Genomic DNA, 18,268 nt, shown 5'->3' on the forward strand with positions numbered 1-18,268 from the left:
TTTTCTTTGACAGTTATGGAGAGAACACAGTTTTGGAAGTGTGATTGCAATTATCTTTGCAAGCATTCCAACAATGGCTGGTGCCTTGTAACCAAGCGTACCTTTTATCACCACAAACAACAAGATGTTCTAGGAAATCTCCATCCTTCCATTAGCAAAAACAAAAAATGGATTCAGAACAAAGATTAGATCTTGCCAATGACCTGAGTGATAGTAGAGCAATTAACCATCTAGCCGAACACATTGATGGACCCCATAATGCAACACCTACCCGAGCCATGGGACAAGGCAAGAAGCCCAACAATTCTCAAAGAAATACATGGTGCACATGTAACATGTATTGTGGAGGTGGTAGACAAGTTCATGCATCAACCTATTATCGCCATCAAGCTTTGGCACATAACTTTGAAAGCTTAAAAAATAGTTTTGGTTTATCTTCTCCACTAGATTCAGAAGGAAACATGGAAGAGAATGATGAACATCAGGCTTAAGTCTCTGAGTTTGATGGTGATGTCAATGACATCATTGATGAGCCAATGTCTATTAGTGAGAATGAAGAAAATCAATCTTCTCCTCTATACTTGGAGCTAGTTGAGAGGATACTAGAGCTCCAAAATTTATGGGATGAACATAAACTACCAATAGGTGTGCAAGATAGAATGCTTCGCATCCTATTTGAAGACTTGGGGGGGGCTAGAGTGATTAAAAATGCTTCCAAGAGAAGCATGGCTAGGCTATTAGTTCAACTTCCTCCTACATGGGAAGGTGACCTTGGAGAGATTCAAATTCCGGCTTGTTGGGATCAATTGCAAACCATGCTTAAAGGTCTTGGCATGGTTTCTTCCTTGCGCTATCGCATCTGCACAGGTAGTGATGTAGCCAAGCATCCACCCAAGCTTCTTCAACCAAGCAATGAGGACAACTTTACAGGAGAGGTTCTTAAGTGCACATGTGAAGGTGGATCATTATCATCAAGGCTTAAACGTGATTGCTTGGAATGCTGCGAGAAGTGTCCAGTTTGTGCCAAAGCAAGGAAATCAATGCTTTCCTTTGACTACATTCCCATCGGGCCTCAACTAAAGCTATTGACAAAGAGTTGCACTTATTGCCACGAGCTACTATGTTTATGGAGGCACAAAGAAAAATGGCTCAATGGAGATGCAATTAGCAACCAAAGAAGCATTGTTGATTTTTGGGATGGACAAAAATTCCAAGAAGTCAAGGACTTTTGGGATCCATCAACATCTTATGAGCTACCGGTTGTCTGCTCTAATCCTCTTTGCAAGAAGTCTTACACTACTTTTCCTACCAGTAGACGTTATAAAGCTCTTCAAAATGTTGTGGGAGAAGAGTACAACTTTGTCTGCATCGAGTGTAAAGAGGACATTGTGTGTAAAAGGAGCCTACAAAAGGTACATAGAAGCATCACATTGTTTTTTTTTTTAAAGATCTCATGATTTCAAACCAAACTTATTTTTTGGGTTGCCATGTGAATAGGGTGATCCTCGAAATGTAGCATTGTTGCTACATTGGGATGGATTTCAGACATCACAAAGAACCCAAAAGAGTTGTGGTATAAGAACCCTAGGAGCTAGAGACCTCGATCCTCCACCCAACCACCCATACTTATAGGCTCTTAGCCCTAGGATCCCCTGTCCACACTGCTAGCTGGCCCATGGCTGGGGTCCGTGACCCCCCTTTAGGGTAGGGCCCTGCCCGTAGGACCCGTGTCCTGACATTACTCTCCCCTTTGGAAGAGTTTTCGTCCTCGAAAACACAAGTGGTGGTATCTTCATAAGAACACTAATGTTTTCCACCGTGGCATCCCTCATGGATCCAACGGTTTGTTGAATCGGAACCCGCCGGTTCATTGGGAGGTTCAATGAAATCAAGAATAACATCTGGATTTTCCACATTGTTGTCCCTGTACAACCGTCTTGGTTAACCGACCCATAACCAACATAATGTGAAGACTCCATTTAAAACTCACTTGAGTATGTTAAACGAGTTATCCTAACTAAGAGGTGTCTAAATGCATACCCAAGTTTCAGACTTTTTGAAGGTACTTGAATGTGCAATATAACCTCAGCTTATCTTTCCATGAAAGTACTATGCTAACATACTCATCAGCAGTAACCAAGTCCTTGACTTGCTATGGTTTCTTGCCAGTAGCCAACCCCATCAAAACTGATGATTAAGGTCGATAACTTGAGAATAACATGCAGAGACTAAAACTAGCCGTAACATGCCTTTCATCGTATGAAGCAAACTCCAAACCAGAAAGGAAACCGATCCAGTTGTTTCGCTTCTTGCTAATGTATGCACTTAGCATATCCTTTAGCATGGTTTACTAACGTATGCACTTTGCATATCCTTTAGCACTAAATAGAATGCTTGTAAGCTGCCCATCCTACGCGGGATGAATAACAACAGTAAGGGTGAGGTACTTCCCCCAACCACTTACAGACAGTCTTCCACGACTGACGATAAACCATGACTCAAACATTGAGTAGCCAGCCATAGACTCGATATGGAATGGAGACAACCAACTAGGTTGAAAGCAGATTGGAGTTTCAAGCATCCAATCACAAACACCCATACTTAGCCATCACCTTGTATGGCAGGGTGTAAACTCATACTAAATCTGCAAGAGAAATTGCACTGACAGTGCAAAAAATTATAGAAACAATAAAGTCCATGAATTTGCATGCCGCTCCGAATAAATTTGTGTTAAACACTAGGGCCCATAACACCTAGTGTGCATGCATTTAACACAAACATATCCGAACCGCAATTCCATGACGAGACTTTCCACTATAATTACGTGAAAATCTTGCAACAAAAGTTGGACCATAATAGAATGTGACAACCCGGTCACACCTAGGAACCAACCATGAGACATTCTCATGAACGTAGCAGACTTTTCTATATGTAGAAACAACCCTCCGTTAAGGTGGTTTCACAGCACTTGTAATCACCACAAGTCTATACTTAGTACCTGACAATTTCTGGCCACTAAAATTGTACCTGATACTGTGTGCTCAAAATGGTCGAACCAATGGATACGACCAGCACCTAGGGACTTTGTCGCGACACATTGGTAGAAATTTGGCACCAGTGTCAGTCCCAAAGACTCATATTCTCCACATGTGGAATATGTCTCAAACAAGGATATCAAGAAAAGTGACATCCATCAAGTACGAGATGTACTTGTGTGTGGAGGTAACTGCAAACACTCTGCGACAAGAGTGAGAGGGACCCTCATTCATTGCTCCACACTGGCTAAACCGAACTCCTGGAGTTCCTAGACCATGTTGTATCCCATGTGACAACATGTGCCAAATTGAACCCTACAAGTAGGTTCGTAACAGCAAAAGACAGAAAGATAGATTGGACGCTTGGCCCAAAATACTTTGTGCCGTCATGCCCTTGGCATGGCTCTGTAACATTCAAGTGTGCTTATACGTCTTGAAAAAACCAAGCAAAGCATATGAAAAATGGAATAACATCAAAGCGATAGATGCGTACCTGGAGGTTTGAACGTAATGTTCACTTACCCGTATTCAAACGGAGAGGAGCACGTCTCCTACCTGAAAAAACAAATAGCATTGCACTGGGAATCGTGGGTGTTGCCCTCGCAATCCAACCCTTTTGGTTAAAATCTACATAGTCAAACCCTTTGGTAAGACCCTTTGTAGAAACTGCTCAACTAGCAGGTAACAGTAACCAATATAGGTAACCGTGTACGTAATAATTGAAATCAACTTGAAAAGTTGAAGTTGTCCGCTACCGCGTGGTAGATTGCAGAATTCTTTCCTTGAAATTCTAACTGGGAGAGGTCAAACTGTGATCCTCAATGCAGATCAATTGTGATCGGCAATGCCTATGGGGTGAGGTAGTAGTCACCCGCCAGGTTGTACCCCAAAACAATATGTCCATAGACACTCTGTAGTGCCATGGGGAGAGCAGGAAATCCACACAAGTGAACTACCTAGCTCTTGTGGACAGTCATGCTGTCTCAACTGATTGCTGCATCTATACCTCCTTGTAGAGATCAGCTGCTGTGAGTTGAAGATTTATCAAAAACTCAACTTGAGTGTCGCACTGAAAACATGTAGTGAAAAAATGACACTGTATACATCCTGAATGACAAGACCTTTGCTTGTCCATTAACGTCAATGTGTACTTCCCTGGGTAGATCTGTTCACTCTTGGAAACAATCACCCAAAGAATGCCAATAGTTGGGTCTTACCCTTGGCCTGACAATGGCTCTTAGCCGGTGTGGCTCATAGCCCTAGTGCAAATTAGTGTTCAATGGATGAACCGATGAAGACTAATTTGAGTAGCATCTTAGCCACGTGCTAGCTGAGAGTTAGAGCACCTTGGCTCAGGTGGACTTACGAGCAAAACACGTATCAAAAGCTGCTGAGAAGATTTTGACGACTATGACGTGTATAGCTGATTTCCATGCTCGTGTGCATCTTATGCCTAACGTGCAGCGTATCCTATAAGCATGCAACAAGTTTCTGCTATGACTCTCTCATTGAGAGAGGTAACAGAAAAACACAACCACATCTTGATCTACCTGCCTTACGGGGTCGTGATTGTATGAAAATGACTTAGCATTGGCTCTTTGCCTATGAAATAAGTCCTAGATTTAGGTGCCTTTTAGTGTTGGTGGGTGTTGATAGCAACCAGCCATTAGGTTCAACAATCCATCCTTAATCTGTCCTTGACAGAGTTGCGAGTGTGATAGCGGAAGCATAATGCATAAATTGGTGGAATCCATGCTATCTGCTTAGCATGCCTATGCGAAAACGTAAGCCCTTGGCTACTATGACGGTCTCAAGCGTGAGAACCAAAACCATAAGTGCCTTGCACAAAATAAACTGGTAGGGATTCTGTGAGCTGACATTCTCTATTTTTCCAGCTCCCCAAACTTGTGTTCCAAAGCCCTTGATTCCAAATCAATGGCAGTATCTCGGCACAAGGGAGAGACCGTGCTTCATGTAAAATTGCCAAAGCACTTTGCTTTGCACAATGACAGTAATTGCCAAGAAAAGTGTAAACATGGAAAATAAAACAAGAAAAACTTAAACTTGGCTAACCTGGTAGTTGTTGCTGCAACCAGTCGTCATGAAATTCCAAAGGAAAAGCTTGCGTAAAGGTGGCTCATAGCCAAATCTGCCATGCAAGAGAGAGTTGTCGCATATGTATATCCGCCCTCTTGTATCATATACATCCGTCATATATGAAATAAAATAATCTGCAAACCGTTTGCCAAAGCCTTCCCAAGTTTGTATGCTCATAGCATATGCCAAACGTGGTGAGTCATTATGCAAGATGCATAAAGAGAAGCCTTGCTTCACCTAAATCGGGTAGTGCTAATAGCCAACTGATGTGGCTGCAAATAGCATGAAAAAAAGAATCGACCTTGTCGAGCAATTTCAAGTGAAATTAACCAGTATTGTGTGACAAGCATCCTATGTTGGCTTGTAGAAAACAGTGACAAGGAGTCGGCCATGCCGAGCAACTTGCTGCCCTCAACAAATTCAGTAATATGCCATGCCTGTCACCTTGAGATGCTGAAAAACTGGCTTTTGGCCCTGTATTTGAAGCAAAAAGTAACCTGTGATGAGCGTGCTCCATTAAGGTACTCAGGAGAAGCCATGCTTCATATAAGTATGTCTGGCCTCATTGCCAATAAATGTTATGAGCAATCAATAGCATATCAAAAAGAGTCGACCTGCTTGGCATTATGAATGATAGTCGTGATCGTTCATTCCATTGCATACGAGAGTTACGAAGCACATGCGCAATAACTTCATACTGTCAAGGGCCTTGCCCATTTCACAACCAATGTGGTATCATGTGAGAACTGTTATGTGAGAACTGTAATGCTCTTACCTGCCAGGTTTGATTGCCATTGTGCATGACAATCACCACCCCTAGCATTAGTGTTTGCATCACCACATAGTGTGGTTAAATGTTGTATAGGTAGAGAATCCTTGCTTGTCTGCAAGTCCAAACTCAGGGCTCTTGCCAGTCGCGTTGAAATCGGCCATGCCGATTAGCGATCCAACCATGCAAAACAACTTTTGCACGCATGAGCCGAATGCGCATGAGCCAAATTAGCCACCGGCCTTGCCGTTGCATCAAAGATGACGCTTGGAAATTTGATATGTATAAGTCTGCAAAATAACATCACATAGGGATTAAGAAAATCCTTGGAAGTACGAAAAGACCAACCTGATGAGCATGGCGTTTGTCCGTGTACGCGGCAAACATAGCCGCCACTCGATCAACACTATCATCTTTGTCTAGGAGCTTTGCCCCTTCGCCAAGCCAAACAACAGGCCTGCCAGCTTGGCCTCCCTTCGAGGCTTGCATGCAGCCTCGGGTACCATCCTTGGGCTCCTTGTGGGACGGACAGCCTGCTGGTGGGCGGCCCCTTGGGCGCCCCCAATTGGAACTGGAAAGAAAGAAAAATAATAAAAAAATTATCGCAACCCTGGCTATGGCAGCACGCTGCAGGCTGCACAGGGATTATGGACGAGAGAACTCGTGCTGCAGACCAAACCAAGCGACGCTCCAGTGATGAAATCTGTTCCCTGAGCCAGGGCGAACCCGGCAAGCTTCACACAGCTCATTTTCATGCACGGCAAAACCACCCACCTCCCTCATGCAAGCGGCTGTTCACCCATCTGCTTGGCCATCAAAAAAAAAACCTCCTAGCAAGCGTCCCTGCACACGCAGTGTGCCTTGACACCGCCCTCTTGCTCGGCCGCCTTGCACACCACATGCAAACCCTGCACGTTCTGCTGCTGAAAACGAGGGAGAGAGAAAATAATCCGAAGCAAGAGAGAGGCCATTCCTCGTAATGAATTCGAGAGAGAGAGACCTAAAGAGATAGAGAGTCATTTCCCCTCCTCCATAGCTCTCCCCTCCCTTGAACTCTGATACCAATATAAGAACCCTAGGAGCTAGAGACCTCGATCCTCCACCCAACTGCCCATACTTATAGGCTCTTAGCCCTAGGATCCCCTGTCCACACTGCTAGCTGGCCCGTGGCCGAGGTCCGTGACCCCCCTTTAGGGTAGGGCCCTGCCCGTAGGACCCGTGTCCTGACATGTGGGGTAGTAGAGGTCATGGTGTTGAATCCAGGAATCAAGTCTTCCATTGATATCTTGCCAGTTTTGTTTATCCCTCAAAGTTGCAAGAAAATTATGAAGGTTTCTGGTGAAGTTTTTGGGGCATTTTTGGAACCTTTGATAGATGAGTTGGAAAGCCTATATCTAAATGGTGTGGAGGTGTTGTATGACTATCCCATAGAGAAGATCTTTGGTTCCAATCAACAAGGTCTTTCAAAGCTATGTACGCTACGCACTATGGTCATGATGGTTACAGGCGACCATCCGGCACAGTACAAAATAGGCCTCTTCAAGAATGGAGGACAAGAGTTTTTCAGGGGTGATAAACCTCAAGCAACTCTAGTACGACCTGGTATAGGATCAAAAGAGGGGCGATATGTCTATAATGAAAATCGCCGACAAGCTAGATATCCACCTTCAAAGAGGACCATTGAGGAGATGACAAAAGCTCTTGATAAGGCTAAACGATGTTGCACAGACAAATAAAAGGAAGCATCATGGAAAGAAGCTGGTCTCTCAGGAGAGTCCATACTCTGGAGATTATATGATCTATATGGATTTGATCTCTCTCTATATTTAGTCTACGACCCAATGCATATCTTATCATTGAATGTATTCAAGAAATATATCTCACATTTATTTGAAAGTGTTGAGGCTCCTTTGAAGAAAGAAATCGATGCTGATGTGTGTGTTGTTAAAAAGGCAGCACCTACCTCCATTCGATATGGACGTTGGCCTAACTCCCCAAGCGTCTACTTTGCAAGCTTCAAGGCAGAGGAGAACCAAAAGTTCATCCAGTGGTGTCTACCATATGTTTTGAGAGTTGTTAGTGGCATTCCTCCTGAAATGCATGTTTTGGGATTTTTACTGATTAACATTGCACACAGCTTCTACAACCATAGTAGAGATCATGGATGGTCTGTGAAAGACATAGAAGTTGTGAAGACATTGCTACAATCATGGAGAGTTCGAAATGAAGAAATCTTTGGTGAGAACTCATCACCTCTAGAACATGTAGCTGGTATGTATATCTTGATTAGTTAACAATAAGTTTTATATATTTGTTCAGGAGAATAATCTCTTGATAACTTGTTTATAGGTAATGGTGAGATGCTTGATGATGTCTTGCGCCATGGGTTGCATGACCGCTTTTGGTGTTACATATTTGAGCGTCTTGTAAAGGCATACAGCTCCATCAAAACAAATAACATGGAGGATGAAGCTTTATTTGCAAAGTTCTATTTGAGAAGGTTCTTCACAAGAGCTTTTCAGGCTATCCGTGGTGATAGTGACAATCTCTTACCTTCTGAAAGTTTTTTGAAGGACCTACATTGTGCATTGATTCTTTCTCAAAGCAGCTCGCTATTAGCAGATGCTCCATCACATGATTGCTCTCCGTCACATATGGATGGGCTATTGGTTGTGTCTTCAATTGAAAAGGCTAAATCTATGTGGAGTGATTTATTAAAATATAGAAGCAATTCACCATGCACTAGAAATCTTCTTCTCAAGGGGATTGCAATATCAAGGAAGAGATGCACTTATAGAGATCCTACTAGTGAAGAGAAAACTTATCTAAAGAAGTTTTGGAACATTCCAGAGCAGTACTTCCAATGTTTGGAAGTAAAGACATACCAAAAGGTCCTCTTTAAAGGGGATATATTTAATGTGGGTGCCAATGTCATAGTGAATGTGGATACCGATGATGCAACGGTGGAACACAGAGGTCACTGGAAGGCTTGTATAACATCCTTGTTCTCAACACAGTTTGATGGAAAGTGTATGCTTTTCTTTGGTGGACGGTATTACAAGCAATGCATTGTGGGAAATGGGGACTCAGAACAATTGTTAATGGATCCAGTTACTCAAATGAGTGTGCTTGAGAAGGCCCCTTTTCCTTTCACATGGGATTGTGTTCGGCCCATCTACTCTATACTTCACAAATTTATTCCATTGCCAATACCAAGGAGGCAAAGGCTCATTGCTTATGAGGTGAAGGATTTGAGGCAGCGTGATAGCTTGTTAATGGACGGAGGTTGTGGAAATGTTCCATTATGGGTGGAGGTCCATGATATAGTTCAAGTGTGCTTGAATAGCGAGAATGCAATACAGATTCAACATGTTGTTGTTAGAGAGACTGATTACGAAAGGAAAAGGACAAAGCTTGCTTTATTGGAGCATGATGCATATCAACAAAACACTTATAAAGTTTGCAGAGAGGAGCATCAATGGAGAAGTTGGGATACATGTTCCATTCAAATTAAAGATTGGACAGTCACAAAACAAAAAAAGGTTATAAAGCCTGGACAACGGCTAGATGGATGCCTATTGTTTGGCATTCTCCATAGACATATAATTGTGGTAGCCCCTTTTATTCAATCACTGCTAGTAATCTTGTGGAAATATTTTAGAAAGACCATTGCTTCATGGATGACAATTGTTGTATTCATTGTTATGGTTTTCTTTACATATCTTTTGTATAACTTCACTCATATGGTATGCAAGCATGGCTAGTACATTTGTGGAAGTAGTTTAGAATGCTAGTATACTTGTGGAAGTAGTTTAGAATGACTATTATTTCATGGATGACAATTTTTGTATTCATTGTTATGCAAGTAGTATACCTATGGAAGTAGTTTAGAATGACTATTGGTTTATGGATGACAATTGCTAACTTCATTGTTACGATGTTCTTTGCATATCTTTCTTAGAACCTCATCATAGAGTATGCTAGAACTTCTGGGAGACCTGCTTTATGGATGGAGATTATTGTACTTATTGTTAGTATGCAATCATGGTTAGTATACTTGTAGAAGTAGTTTAAAATGCATATTATTTTATACATGGCAATTGTTGTATTCATTGTCACAGTTTTCTTTACATGTCTTTCTAAAACATTACTCATAAAGTAATGACAAGTGTGTATATAATGTTTGAGATAAACTTTGTTACTTAAATGTCTTGTTGCTCATGTGTGTGTTCAATGCTTTGTCTTTTCAGATATGAGTTATCCACAGTCCTTTGTGGAGCAACTATTGTCTTTCTCTAATGAAGAGGCCCTCAAATTTTTAGATTCTTGGAGGGCCAGTCATCTTGGAAATAAGAGAGTTGTTTCTTCTCCATCTAGCATCTCTATAGGTGTTGACACTACTAGCAACGAGAAATATGACCCAATCATATATGAGCAGGTGTTTAGGCCTGCACCTCCTAAGCTTAGAGAACCCAATAAACTCTATGGTAGGGATTTCCTCTTAAAAGAGGGTAATAACCAACATAGAGTTCTTTATTCAAACTATGGGTTTGTTAGAGGATGGTTTGCCAAACACAAGCCATTTGGAGACCTTAGAAATAATATGGAGAGAAAGAATACCGTATTGGATGTAATAAGAAAAAATAAAGGTGAGCTTAAGCCTGTAATAGTAGCTAGACAAAATTATCATTGGAAGGAAGAGGACGTTTATACATGGGCCATCAAGTCTCTTGCGGCAAAACGAAAATGGAGAAAAAAGAAACCAAATAACGAATTATCTTCTAGCACCCCAATGGTATGTGTCATTTTGTAGGATTTTCTCTAAGTAATGAACTTCTATTATGTCAAAGTATAATCGAAATGTTTTCATGAGATTAGATAGAAAAAGAAAAAGATGATGATGATGATAACCAAGAATTTCATGAGAATGATGGAGGAGAAAGTGAACTACAAGGACAAAGTGAGCTAGGAGAATATGGTTCACTCACAAAACTTGTGAGTAATCCTCTAAGGTATTGGAAATTTATATGAAAACTAATGATGAAGAAAGTAATGCTTTTGTTGTTATTGAATAGCTAAAGGATGCTTGTGCACAAGAAACCACTTGTATATCTATTGAAGAAGAAGAGGAGCAACCACAAGCTACTCATGTAAGCACTTCTATCTCAAAATAGCAATAATGTATGACCTATCATGATAAAATTTGTTATTATGTGTTTAGAGAGAGACGGAAGCATACATTCCTAAGATGCCATGGGAAAATCATGATTTACAAAGTGATGCTTATGAGGTATGTGTGGTTTACTCCTCTCTCTCTCTCTCTCTCTCTCTCACACACACACACACACACACACACAAAGATATCAATTGAAATAATTGAGGTAAATTTAGCTAGTTTTGTGTGCATGTGTGTATGTGTGTGTGAGATATCCAAATTCAATTGCTTAATGCGTAGGCATATAGAAACTACATGCAAGATGAAGAGTTTGTCCAATGCTATCAAGAAAAGGATATGGAAGTAAACAATGAATTAGATGAGTGTGAAGACCATATCACAAAACTGGTACAATTCTAATTCATGTATTTTTTTCACACTAAAACTTTTTGTTGATTGCACTCTTTTCTTGAATAATTTGTGAAGGAAAAAATCAATTGAAGGACACAAACTATAAGTGGTATAAACCAAGAACAGAAAAGAAAAAGCACACGAAAGCGCAAGGTACTATTTACAGATGCTTCACATGGAATATTTATTTAATGAAATACTTACCCTACTTAATTTTAATGTTATAAAAAAGCCATGTTTTCCCACTTCTATAGGCTACTTCTAAGATTGAAGAGCTATTTAAGGAGAAAGATCAAGCTTCAAAGTTTTTGAAGCTTAAAAAGAAAAAGTTTTTTTTCTTCACAAGAATAAGATTCTTTAAATATTTTTACATGTGGATACAAAATAAAAGAGTGGACTTTAATTGTTTTAGGAGCAGAAATCTGATGGGGGATGTTCAATGAATCAAAATCAATGTGTGCTGGAATTTTAGGTATGCAATAAAAGCTAAAAGCATTGCCTTACTTATGTTCACAAAAATAATACGTCACTTTTTAAACCATGTTATTTTGTTATGACAATTATGTAGGCACGAAATTTGTCCAGGGATGACAAAGAAACTATATTAATGAAGTGGCTAAATCTCAAGAAAGTACAAGACTTGTACCACTTGATCAAGCCAACGTATTTTGCTATGCAGAAATCGAATAGTTTCCTCAAGAAGAGAGCAAATGAGGATACTAATAAATCCACTATGTGTGAAGATTTAGTTACATGGCTTTTGTTAGAAGGCCTGATAATTTTTTATTTTAATAAAGTTGGCTCTTTATCCATGAAGGATATCATTGTAACAAATGACAAGTAGTTTTATAATCCAACCACATGATTTAAGAACTGTAGCATGTAACACACGTTATGTAAGCTTTCATTTGTTATACTCATAGCTATCTTTATGAATTAAGACTACTTTAGTCTCCTAATGTTGAAGTAATCTCTCCTAAATTGTTTGCTCGTGGGAAATTTTTTAGATTAATTACTATTTTGTGTCTACATGTTCCTTAATAAATTATTAGGTGAACTACTAGGTTGTTTATAGAAAAGTTACTAGATGAACTACTAGTTTGCAAGCAACCGTCCTTATATATTACTAGATGACTTGCTAGGTCGTAAACAAAAAATGCTAGTTGACTTACTGGTTTGAAACACCGATATGTAAGGTCAAACTAGTAATTGAGTCAACTCCTACATTGAACTAGTGATCTTTTTACCATATTGAGACTTGAATTGCCATATGGCTATTCAACTCTCCATATAGTAACAAAATTACTATATGTAGCATCTAGGAGTTGTCTCTTTTTTACTAGTTTGCACTCTTACTAGATGTGTGTATTGAAACTAGTGAATCATCTAGCAATCCTATATTTTTTACTATATGGTAAGCTGTCCAAAGCCCCTTGTGATATTACAAGAGATAGTCCTAGCACATGGAGCTGGTGCAGCCAGCCAGCCAGCAAGGGGGAGGAGGAAGGTAGCTGAAGCTTGAGCCACAACAGAGCTGCCTGCCGGAGGATCGAAGGTCCAGAAACTGCCAGCTGGGAGAGGAGGACGCGGAAAGAGACTACAGAGGGTGAAGAAAGCCTACTGGGGAAGGTGAGCCTTGGGCTACACCGGCCATCCAACCGACCACAAAAAGTGTCGGCCACGTCGGTGCACGCACCTACAGACGCCCTTTTAGGCGGCTGGCTGGAGCCTGTGTGCTCATTACAACTTGAGAGAGGGAGGGAGGATCTTTTGCGCGCGCGAGAGAGAGAGAGAGAGAGAAAGAGAGAAAGAGAGGGAGGATCTTTTGAGCATGCGTGAGAGAGAGAGAGAGAGAGAGGGTTCTACTTTCTCCGAAATCATAACCCGTTTGCTTTTCTTTGCTTCCTCTGGGCGGAGCCGGAGCCGTCAAACCTGCTGGTAACAAATGAACATCGATGTCTTCCACAGCTTACCAAAAAAAAATGTAAGCTCAACGTTTCAATGTTAGAATTCGTATAAATATTAACATGAAAATAAAATTCACACACACAATAAATTGTTGTATACCGCTGAGCAGACGTAAAAAGCTTGTCTTTAAGAAAACCTTGTTCACACGGCCAGAAACTTTCACAATTGCAATTGGACGTTGCTTGAAGATCCACTCTCGTAAATATTGCCATTAGGGTCAATAAAGTGAACTCCTCCTTAGGGACAAATTTTTAGCCTCCACAAGTTTGATAAGTCAACTGTCAACTTTCAAGCCACACAAAGTGGATTCAACTTGGGGCTCCAATGGGTTTTTAGACAACTCAATTGATGTGTTTTGTACCATTTCACGAAGATGCGGGCTTTCATCGCTAACCTTTTCTATAACTCAAAGCTAGGTTAACTAGACACAAAGATGCGTAGAGGCCTAGAGGGGATATGCAGTTCTCTCCAAAAAAAAAAACAAGCCTAGAGGAGTATGTAGATGCTAGAGTTCCTATAAATGGCAATTAAGAAGAGATCATAGGAACTGGAAAAGAGAAAGTAGACATTTTAATCTACAAGCTCGACCTTCCATAATGTTCCACAATATGTTGGATCATCGCTATTTCTCTCCATTTCAGTCTGCAAAGGTGGGTAGATCATATTGTGACGTGGAAACTTTCTACAAATAATAGTCGTTTTGCATGGATTAAGAGGAAGACAGTGGTCACAACACTATTCACCCTCCATGAATTGGAGGAGGGATCATCGACTTTGTCCTCTCATACTAACTTTGTTTCTATGTGATGGAGAACAAGGTAGATTGCTCTTTCTCCGAAAGTAGATCCTAGAGCCCCATCATGCCAAGGTGTTGAACGGGCTAGAAAGGTTGAGTGAGTTGCCTGCATGACCTGTTGCATCGTCTTTGAACCGACTGCACACATAGAACATTGCCATTTTCTGCCAAATCACCTCGACCAACCATTCAAAAGAAGAGTCGACTTGTTGGACAAGTCCCTTGTGTTGGAAAAAAAATCATAAATTAGGTACTTCTTAGAGTGGTTGTGGAGCATCGGTTATGTCTCTCTATGTACTATAAGTGCATAATGAGATAGGGTTCTAAGAATTTCTAAAATCTCACATCCCCCACTCAAACTACCTCCCATTCTATAGTGAATCAAGCCTATAGTACACAATTCGTAATTTTAGGCCTCCATAGCCCCGCTTTTAACATCTATCAAAACCATATCAATCCCTCCTTTATTTCCTACAACCAAGCTTCTTACCTTCTAAGCTCCCATATTTCCCCTCTAGCTCTGTAGCTTGCCATACACCCTCTCCTCTACTTGTTATTGAACTCGTCAAGTTTTCCAAGGCATCCCTTCCTCCATCCCCAAGTTCAGCATGGCTTCTATCATTGAAGCCCAAAGTCTCTATCAGAAAGTACACATTGTTGGAGATATTTAAAGCTCTATATGGCTCTAACCATTTACAACTCATCATAGATGAGCATGACTCTAGCTACAATAACCATACTCATTTTACATGAAAGTTTGAGAATACTAAAGGGTGGTGAACAAATTCAACAAGTATCCAATAAAGGTGTTCTAGGTTTTCATGACCTTCTTGTTCATACAATTCTAGTATTCATTTTTTTCCAAATAGGTTTTGGAAGAGTACTTTAATATTGATTTTATTAATCAACAACTATATCTTTCACTTTGTGCAGGTAATTTTTATCATCTATTTCGCTTCGGACCTGTTGAAAAGATTTTTCGGATTGTCAATGAACAAAACATAGATCGGCGATACACAAACATTTCTTTCATGTTATTTTGCTTTTGGCCTTGGTAAGGATGTGGTAATAGGTGCATACTACTACAAGTTGCATTCCTAGAATACGCAACAAAATAGGTGGACAGTGTTTCAAAATTCCTATAAAGCCACCAAAGAAGACATTTCTTTGACTTTTTGAGATGCAATGTCATATTGTGTAATTTACCCTCTTTGAGAGTTTCAATCGTTGGTAGTACTCCTACTAAAGGTAACTATATTTGCCACCGGGTATACTATCACAATACTCTAATAGTTTTTGAGTGAGAGTGTGGCTATGGTGTTGGAGAGTTGGCTGATGCTCTAAACTCTACTCGATATACAATGTTATTTTAACTTTCGTCATCAATGCTATTGAGTATTTCTATTCCATTCTACTTTTACGTATGTGAATATGTGTAGAGTAGATTACAAGAGGTGTGTGTTCGTAAGATTTTGTGCATGCTCTAGCTGAAGCAAAATGCATTCCTCCTGCATGAAGGTTGCGTACTCAACGCATTTAATAGGATTATGTGGTACTTCATTGAAGATGTCATGAATCAGTCGGCTTTGGACCTCGCCTTTGTCGACTTATACACACTCTGGGTGCGGACAGTCAATCTAAGCTCTTGTTCAATGACACAATTGTGGGCTCCTTTGAAGCTCGAATATTGCCCACTGGCCCCTCTTCTCTTTGCCATTGGGCCGCATCCTCTAATAACGATCCTCGAAGGTGCTACTGCGTGGAGTGAAATTCAAGGTTTAACTTTTTCCGGCAACGACCAACTCTTAGCCAAGATGTTCGCAGATGACTCCCTCCTCTTCTTGAAAGCCTACCCTCAGGTACTCAGGAAGGCGCTAGAGATTATGTAGACATTTGATGTGGCTTCAGGGTCGAATTGTAGTATTGAGAATTCTAGACTGATCTCCCTGACGAAAAACGACTCATTTGAACCATCAGTCTAGCCCAGGGAGATTCTATCTAAAGGCAGGATTTTTTTACATCTGGGCGTCCCCTTGGGGGTAGGCATTACTCATAAGAAAAGGTTCTAGTGGGTCCTGGAGAAGATCCCAAAAAAATGAGAAGGTGGGAGTATGTATTGCTTCCCTTCTCGAGTCGGATCAAAGTGATCAATTCATTTATGCTTCCTTATACTACTTTCGTCGGTCCGCTCATCAACATAGCCAAGTTAAATCGACATGTAACTGGAAAGAGTTTTTGAAACCTATTAAAAAATTATCATACAGGAACAACACTAAATCCTTGGTGCCATGGCAATGGGCCAAGTGGGAAGTTATCGCTAGACCGCTGGTCCAAGTTGGCCTTGGAATTCTCAACCATGATGTTCATGCCCGGGGGATTCACTATTAATAATGGAAGGATGTTACTTGCATGCATCAAAATTAGAGAAACCCCCCTTTGTAGGGTATCAAAATTAGAGAAACCCCCCTATGTACGGTATCTTTGGCCCGAAGAATATTAAACTATAGAGCCCAAGTGAGCAGATCTACCTAGATTATAAAAGATATTTTCTTAGACATTTCAAGTAAAATTTCAACTACTCAGTGCACCAAAACCAGGTAGTAAAGTACCACAAAAAATGAGCTAGTTGTAAAAAAATTTGGGACTAAGCCAGATATCCAAGACCCAAAAAGGCCAACCAGTAATCAGTAGTCAAGGTGCAAGTAAATCAAAGCAAACCAGTATCCCCACCTCAGTATTTATTGTATTTTTTGCCACGAGTATATACCATAAACAAACTCAGATTTCATCAATACATCAAACTAAGTCCAAGTTTATTTAAAGCCAAAGAAATATCCAATGATGAACCTGACATCCTTCATACCAGATTTTCAAACCTGCTGGACTAGATTAAAGACACTAATCTAGTAATCAGTAGCATGATGTATGTTAGATTTTTTTCCCGTCAAGGCAAGCAAGACAAATTCCAGCAAGGTCAGCAAAAAAGAAGTGAAATGATCTTGCAAAAAAATAGCTCAGAGAAGTTTTAGCCAGAGCAAGAGAAGTGCCAGCCAGAGTCAGAGCAAGCCAAAACATTTATGGCAATAACCCCAAGAGCTAGCTATAGTAGAAAAAAGATCAGGACTAAGCCAGAAATCCAAGACCCAAAAAGCTAGCTAGTAATCAGTAAACAGGCAGTAGGTAAATCAAATCAGACAAGCACCCCTACCTCAGTAGAGAGACTAAGCCAAATACCAATAGATAGTCATGGCATTTATCTGCAAAATTTATGTATCATAACCAGATAAACAATTGCAATCTTCCAAACTCATAATTCAGCAGCATAACCAGCAATGCCTCCAGGCTTTCAACACCATACTCACCATAAGTATCAAGTTAATGCAAAAACACCAATTTTTCGTAAGTTTCCATAATAAGCCATTACTTCAGAGATTGCATAGAATAATTTCTTAAGTGAAGTGAGCAAGACTGAAGCCTCACAAAAAACCAGTTTATTTTTAAGTCAAAAAGACCAGCAGCATTTCAAAAGCCTCCTATATTGTGTCCAAGATTCAGTTTAACCACTGCCCTAGAACAAGGCCCTTCTCACAAAATAGTGTCAGAGTTTAGCCAGTATTAGGAATCCATCTCATCATTCAGATTATAGACAGTAATCGATTTTTTGTAAGTAAAAACAGTTTCCTCCATATCACCATAGTACAACACATTTAGGTAGTAAAAGACACCCGATCATTATCCATATGTATGTCAGACTTGATGCCATTTGTTAATACAACAGAAAAAAGCTAGAGTATGTATGAAATCGGTACCAGGCAAGAAGCAATAATCCTTTAATGATGTGTGAACATCAGTAGTTAGGTTATCATAACATATTCTTTTGCTAAAGAAAGTTCCAAATGAGCAGTTCTTTCAAGGTTCTTAATTAATGTCAAGAAAAAACCTGTTATAATCACCCAACAAAGCAAGGGTTTGTTTAAGCATTGAGATAAAAATATATATATAACCTGCGAGCAAACGCAATCACAAGACTTTCTCCA

The 18,268-nt window shown here is 40.3% G+C and overlaps 1 protein-coding gene and 2 pseudogenes across 1 annotated transcript; all 3 read left to right on the plus strand.

Annotated features, from left to right (window-relative positions):
• The first annotated feature begins 461 nt into the window (after window positions 1–461).
• Window positions 462–1,457, plus strand: LOC147419384 (uncharacterized; annotated as a pseudogene).
• Window positions 1,458–8,360: 6,903 nt separating this feature from the next.
• On the plus strand, window positions 8,361–9,499 carry LOC147419385 (uncharacterized; annotated as a pseudogene).
• A 654-nt stretch (window positions 9,500–10,153) lies between these two features.
• On the plus strand, window positions 10,154–11,476 carry LOC147419386 (uncharacterized). The gene is made up of 4 exons (XM_086505922.1): window positions 10,154–10,696; window positions 10,780–10,896; window positions 10,977–11,051; window positions 11,357–11,476. The coding sequence occupies exons 1-4, from the start codon at window positions 10,154–10,156 to the stop codon at window positions 11,474–11,476; spliced, it is 855 nt and encodes a 284-aa protein (XP_086362048.1).
• Window positions 11,477–18,268: the final 6,792 nt, after the last annotated feature.

Source organism: Adiantum capillus-veneris, chromosome 29 (assembly GCF_014529385.1).
Source record: "Adiantum capillus-veneris isolate H3 chromosome 29, ASM1452938v2, whole genome shotgun sequence".
Lineage (NCBI taxonomy): Eukaryota > Viridiplantae > Streptophyta > Polypodiopsida > Polypodiales > Pteridaceae > Adiantum > Adiantum capillus-veneris.

What these genes read in the sequence shown, in the direction of transcription:
- LOC147419386 (XM_086505922.1), top strand. Translation starts at nt 10,154, where the DNA reads ATGAGTTATCCACAGTCCTTTGTGGAGCAACTATTGTCTTTCTCTAAT. An exon ending in TATCTTCTAGCACCCCAATG is followed by an intron (nt 10,697 to 10,779) that starts GTATGTGTCATT and finishes TCATGAGATTAG; the next exon opens with ATAGAAAAAGAAAAAGATGA. An exon ending in AGCAACCACAAGCTACTCAT is followed by an intron (nt 11,052 to 11,356) that starts GTAAGCACTTCT and finishes CTTAATGCGTAG; the next exon opens with GCATATAGAAACTACATGCA.